The sequence below is a fragment of the Carassius carassius genome, chromosome 1 (assembly GCF_963082965.1).
Source record: "Carassius carassius chromosome 1, fCarCar2.1, whole genome shotgun sequence".
Taxonomy (NCBI): domain Eukaryota; kingdom Metazoa; phylum Chordata; class Actinopteri; order Cypriniformes; family Cyprinidae; genus Carassius; species Carassius carassius.
The window spans coordinates 17370247-17376775 of NC_081755.1; the positions used below are offsets into that span (position 1 = coordinate 17370247).

At 37.9% G+C, this 6529-nt stretch overlaps 1 protein-coding gene and 1 pseudogene across 2 annotated transcripts; one reads left to right on the forward strand and one right to left on the reverse strand.

Annotated features, from left to right (window-relative positions):
• Window positions 1-522: 522 nt before the first annotated feature.
• On the reverse strand, window positions 523-3423 carry zgc:112148 (uncharacterized protein LOC550424 homolog). 2 transcript variants are annotated; one of them, XM_059515060.1, is made up of 7 exons: window positions 3352-3423; window positions 3068-3138; window positions 2491-2635; window positions 2080-2169; window positions 1128-1253; window positions 837-965; window positions 523-753 (listed from the first exon to the last, which is right to left on the reverse strand). In XM_059515060.1, exons 1-7 carry the CDS (start codon window positions 3361-3363, stop codon window positions 727-729), a joined length of 600 nt encoding a protein of 199 aa, XP_059371043.1. In that variant the 5' UTR covers window positions 3364-3423; the 3' UTR covers window positions 523-726. The 2 variants fall into 2 exon arrangements, with proteins under 2 accessions (XP_059371043.1, XP_059371111.1); XM_059515128.1 differs by having other exon boundaries at window positions 523-731; window positions 824-965.
• A 798-nt stretch (window positions 3424-4221) lies between these two features.
• Window positions 4222-5748, forward strand: LOC132108487 (protein amnionless-like; annotated as a pseudogene).
• The last annotated feature ends 781 nt before the right edge of the window (window positions 5749-6529 follow it).

Here is a 6529-nt window from a genome sequence, read left to right on the forward strand (position 1 = left end):
ACTTAGAGCTGTGCAATTTTCAAAAATCCATAATGGGGTACTTTAACTGCTACCTTACCCATTACTGACTAAATAAGCAGAAAATTAGGAGTTTATTGAGTTAATAGGGAGAATTTGTCCCCAAACTTCAAATAAAAATATAAACAGAAAATAAAATGATATACAATTATTCTAATAATGAAAGAGATTCAATGACTGCAAATTTTAAAGTGCACTACTAAGTTGATAGTATCAAATATCGCTATTCTGTCGACAAAATTCACACTATTTTAACTTTTAGTACATATATTCTCAGGTAATGTTTACAGGTAAATTAACTTGGTTTCCAAAGCAGCTCATTTTATGTGGAGCAACAGCAGCACCTGGAGAAAATCTGAAGAATAACACAGTGTGCATCATGTCACCACTGACTCAATGAGACTTTACAATGTATTATAATTGTAATCAATATTAACACGTATTCCTCAACTCAGTGCCGAACTCAAAATATTTTAATGCGTTTTAATGTTTTGAAGTTAAATCTTTTTAACAGATAATCACATTACCCACTGATAAGGGAACACAAAGTTTGACGAAGCTAGCAATAAAAGAAAAGCTCAATGGAAACATGAAGAGGAATGAAGAATTCACCATAAACAATTATAATAATTAGATTGAAAAGACAGCACATCCGGACAAAACAAGGAGAAAAAACTCGCTAGTTAAATTAAGCCAGCCACAGTCAAATCATGGTCCCTCCGGTTGGTCTACTACCTGTATGAGAATAAAGAACAGTTAAATCAATATCAAGGAGCTTATTATATAGGCTATTGTATTCCTCTAGAACTCAGTGTTACCTTTTTGAAGAGCTTAAGTCCAAAGTAATTAGTTGCCATGTTCTTGAGTTTGGTTGCACCACCAACTCTGCATCGCACATATCCATATAGGTTTGCCCACTGCAGCACAACTCCCATGATCACAACCGCCTGCGCACACACACACACACACACACACACACACACACACACACACACACACACACACACACACACACACACACACACACACACACACACACACACTCTCTCTTATGCAGCAATGCAGCAAATGTAGCCAAATTAGGCATTTGAGAGAATTTAATAACTCACCAACCACTTTATGTTGAAGGAGAATAGTGAGCTAAACACAAAGAGAGCCCAAAACAACGGACACACGATCAGGCCGATCCAGAAAATCCGTGAATCGGAATTCGAGACCCCGTTTTTACTGGTTGCCTTTAAGGAAATAGACCAAATAGTTAGGCATTAAAGAAACAGTTCAGTCATCAAATAAAATTCTCTCATCATCTATTCTCACGTTGTTAAACTCGTGTATGATGTTAACACAAAAGCTGAGATTTTGAAGAATCTCAACACAGCTCTTTTACATATGAACTCATCTGACAAGCTCAAAAAAGGGTAAATGACTCTATAATATTCATTATCAGCAAGTTCAAATGTGTGGAAATAGATAATAAGATCTGAGACGTACAGCAGAGGGCATTTTTACTGTTTTATTATATATAGTAAATATGTATTACAGCTTCTGTTTTTCACACAAAGCTAACATGTGATTTTAATAGTTTTAATTTCTTTGGCTTGAAGATCCTTCACAATTCACCTTTAGTGTTGCATAGAACAAAGAAAGTCAGTCACTATGGGTCTGGAACAACAGGAGGGTTAGTAAATGACGTCAGAATTTCACGTTTGTGTGAACTGTTCTTTTAATATTTGAACAGTGTAACTCAAAAGAGGAAATTTCATGCTTTAAAATAATGACACAGCTAAATGTGTTGGGCATTCACTAACAGTGACAAAACATGATCATTAAACTTTGAACGAGCTGCGATAAAAGTTAGCTATAGCTATATATTAAAGTTGTACATTACCTCAGTAGTGTTAGTCACAATCATAAACTTGATTTTTATAATAGGGTTGCCTTCTGTAGTTGCAATATATATATATATATATATATATATATATATATATATATATATATATATATATATATATATATATTTATGTCCCGCAGTTTTGTAAAGTTGTACGTGGCGAGACTCACTGATCTGGATTCAAACATCCAGCGACTGTGACCATCTTCATCGACCTGATTCCACCATCTCAAGCCCACCAACAGTCGTCCCGTCACATTCTGATACATGTAAAAAAAAATCACAGAAACGTTCCGAAATCTACCTCTTAGAGAAGACCTGATCATTATACATCCTTGAAGTCAAAAGGAAAAGCTCTATTTACTTATGTAAAAAGGTTTAAATGAGGACACACATGGGATGAGACTTTCATTTTATTCAGGTAAAAAGGCAGGCAAGGAACCCTTGAAACATGCTTGTCACTGTGCACGCCAACATGATTTCAGTCAAAATGGAAAGTTGATTTAGTTTGATTAATGCTTACAAAGATGAGTATTTTAAATTTGTAGTAAGACCAGAATTCATGTTGACCCCGTGCTCACCTTTACTGTCCAGAAGTCACATGACAGAAGTAAAATGATGGTGACCATGTTGGCAATAAAACTTCGGCTGAGAAACTCACAAAAGAGGTAGATCAGGATTGCACTTGTGCGGAAGAAGAGATGAAAGAAACAGGCCAGAGGATGTCTGAGAAGAACAAACTATTATTTATATACAGTAATCTTTTGGACTGAAGAATGGTTCAAAAAAGGAGAAAGTAGAAACTATCACATTTTATTTTAAGGTCCAATTCCCACTATTAACACACCATGAACTATGACTTTTGCCTCAGTAAACTCCTAATTTGCTGCTTATTAATAGTTAGTAAGGTAGTTGTTAAATTTAGTAATTGGGTAGGATTAGGGATGTAGAATAATGTAGAATATGTGCTTTGTAAGTACTAATAAACAGCCAATATGTTAGGCATGCTAGCAAGCAACTAGTTAAGATTAAGAATTAGTCCTTATACCAAAGTGTTACATATAGTGCTCAAGATTGCTCTACATTTTAGAAGTTATAAAATGTCACTTAATGTCAAACGGTTTTTTAGTCTGTGTTTTCCCAACTCTAAAAACTCACTTGATGTTTGATTTCTTCTCTCTAAACGCATTTTCATCCTCATGAAATAATGGCACTTCACCGAGAGAATCCTACAAAACAAATACTGCATCAGTTCAGGTTTTAACACTACGACATTCAAAGTGATTCAGAATTGTATGTATAATGCAACCGCGATTTTTCTTTTTTCTTCTTCATCCACAAGTCATGCAGACAGATGCTCTTAAATGGAAAAACTCTACATATTGTGACTTAGAGCTCTTTCATAACAGGTTTCTTTAAAGGAAATATAAGTGACAACTCACCTGTCTGTTCATGTTGGTGAATGTAGTCTTGTTTCCTGCTGACGTGTATGTAAACACACGTGTCCACTCTACGAAAAGCAATCATTACTAATATTTAATTTAAGCGATCCTCCTTTAGGGGGCGCGTGGTGGCTCAAATAATGATTCCTAAATAGAATTACATGCAAATGTATTAGCCAATAATGTTTTAAGGGGACATCATTTTCAACAAGTTTGTCTTGTAAAAAACAGCTCTGGCACCAGAGTAACGTGGAGAACGATGTGTTTATGGATTTAATAGCATATTTAATAGTAGTATATGAATGCCCTATCCCTTCAAGTTATTGTTTTTGTATTTTTGTATCATGGTACGCTCCATTACCTGATGAATCTCTAGAAAATAATAAGTCAGAAACTATTTACCTCTAAATAATTTTGTACATTCTGGGTTTGCTCATATTGAATTGGATGTCATGTCTTTAGAGGGCAAGGTTTTGGACAGAGTGCTTAAGTGATGGGGCTAGTCTAATTCAGTGGCTAAGTTAGCAAAATGGTGGCAATCGCTTACAACACCTTTCGATAATATCATATATAATAAAGTTACAAGGTATTCTGCCAACATGGCACATTTAAGGAACATAGATAGGACAGAGAGAGGGAGGTAATGTAACCACACACTTTTTCTCCTATCATGGTTTCGTGGAACCCACCGCTAGACGCACGCAACAGAGCGTCACAGTTTTCCTATTAAATATTTTACAGTAGCCTTAATGTGTGCCTTTATTGTCATTTTAGTAGATGTTTGACTGGCAAAATAGCTCTTGTCAATTTGTCACTAAGCTAAAGCATGACAGTTAGTTGGTGACTGATCAAAGGTCGCTCCGTCTTTCTTCCTAACCATTCATTTCACCATGGCTCTTCAACACAACGTCTTGCTTTTCCTTTACATTTTACCTTTTACAAATGCACTCTACAAGCAATGGATTCAAGAAACCAATTTTGACAACGCTACCAACTGGGATAAAGGCTCTGTACCCTGCGGGAACGACCAAGTTGTGTTTTTAGCTCAAAGGAAAGTATCTGTGTATGTAGAAACAGCTCACACTATCACTGGAATGAGCTTGCCGGTGGATGGAGAACTGATTCTGGCATCCGGCGCTGGGTTTACTGTAAGGGAGGGTGGAGATCCTGGTTGTGGATCTGGGGTCACGGCACACTTTAAAGACCCTGAATTTCAGAAATGGTTCGACCCATTGCTGTGGGTGACTGCAATGACAATAGATGACCTGCACAGAGGTATATATCAATTTTCAGTCCACGAAGAGAGTGTCCCGTGTCAGTATGATGATGTGGTATTTCGAGAGACCACATCATTCCGTGTGGACGTTTCATCAGATCATGACGTGCCCGTGAAGAGTGTGTCTGTACTTGGGAAGAAGTTCACCAGCAGCTATGAGTTTTCTCAATACATGTCATCCAATTCCGGCAAGCTGCAGTTCCATGGGTCCTCATCCCTTAAAGTTGGTGGTTCAGGGTGTGACGATATTATGGGGTGCATTTGTGACAACTCTGGAAATCGAGACAGGATCTGTTCAAATGTGAAATGTGATTCGTTGGAGTGCAAGAAACCTCTGAACCCGGTGGGACACTGCTGCAACGTCTGTGGTGCTGTTGTGAATGTTCAGTTCTCTTCGAGCTTCAACTTTGAGTCATATCGCCAACGGCTGCAGCACCTCTTTCTCAGCCAGCATAGATATAAATCTATACAGATGGCCTAGTCGTAAGTGTCAAAAGAGCTGAGGCTGCTGCGAGTGATTCCTTTTGGAGCCACTCAGGAGATTCATGTTTTGCTTCTGGACCAGAAAACAGATCAGGAAGCCGGGAAGCTGGCTGAAGCTCTCGCTCGAGACGTGGTGCAGGATGTGCACAACCACGGATTGAACATCGGCATCACCAGCGCGGAGTTCCAGGCATCATCTGGCGCGAGCAGCAGCGAGGCGGCTTGAACAGTGCAGGGGTCGTGGTGGGCGCAGTGCTGGGCTCCCTGCTTGGAGTGGGTCTACTTGCAGCCGTTGTTATGCTCTACCGCCGTGGCATCGTTAAGATACCCAGAATGCCTAGCATCCCCTCACTCAGCAAGTGGAAGAACAGTAGTGAGATTGGGGAGCTTGGTGGCCCCTTGGACCACGGCTTTGACAACCCCATGTTTGACAAACCAACTATGATGCCTGAGGAACCAGGGCTTTACGGGACAGAAATGATAAACTCGATAACTCTAACTCAATCAGGAGTGCATTTCGTAAATCCTGTTTATGATGAAACTGATTTCAATGCATGAATGGTGTAGTATCAGCTGATCCGATTTAGGGGATGTGATGATAAAATAATATGAATAAAAACTTAACATAATCATTGATGAACTAAGAATCTAAGATTATTTTTGGCTATATTATTGTTTCACTACTACTTTTAATTCAGGGTTAAATTCTAAGATACAAACATGTATTTGATTAATAAATAAATAATACCATGTGCATTTGCCAGTCTTCCTCACGTGAAGTTTGTTGCCACAACATTTAGCTAATGACTCCATGGTGACAAACAAGTACAATAATTAAATCTCAGATTTGAAGGTTACAACTTCAAAGTGTAATGCTGGATTCTAGCCATGTTGTTAGATTGCAAGACTGACTCTGTTTACCACAAATACTTAATTATTCAACTTTAAATTGACAGATTCTTCAGTGGTACATTGCATGCTCAGCAATCAAGAACCTATATGAGCTTCTCAAGCTGCTAAAATTTTATTTAGATTTTTTTAAAGGTTCTTGATGTTACATTTCAGATTAGTTCTGCCCTTTTGTGCACGCAGCTTTGTCTTCTGGACAGTTCTGTTGAATCATACAGGAGCTTTATCCTTGGATGTCAGGCAGGATGCTTAGCATAATTTGTGTCAATTCCTAAGGGAATATTTTTCATTATATCTTTGTTGGTTTCTACAGAAATCACATTTACAGCCTTTACATCTCTGAAGGCTTTGAACAGCCCTGTAAGAGATCACACGTATAATAACCCAACCTCTATTTATTGCAGTTTGCACAAAGATCATTTTGCACTTTAAATGTCAACATGTTATTCATGACAAATGATCAAACGAAAACACATTTTACAAAAATTTCAATTTTAATAGTTACATACT

Coding starts and splice junctions, on each gene's coding strand:
- zgc:112148 (XM_059515060.1), bottom strand. Junction 966..1,127: donor CCTTCAACATAAAGTGGTTG/GTGAGTTATTAA, acceptor GTGTGTGCGCAG/GCGGTTGTGATCATGGGAGT. Junction 754..836: donor GACTTAAGCTCTTCAAAAAG/GTAACACTGAGT, acceptor ATTCTCATACAG/GTAGTAGACCAACCGGAGGG.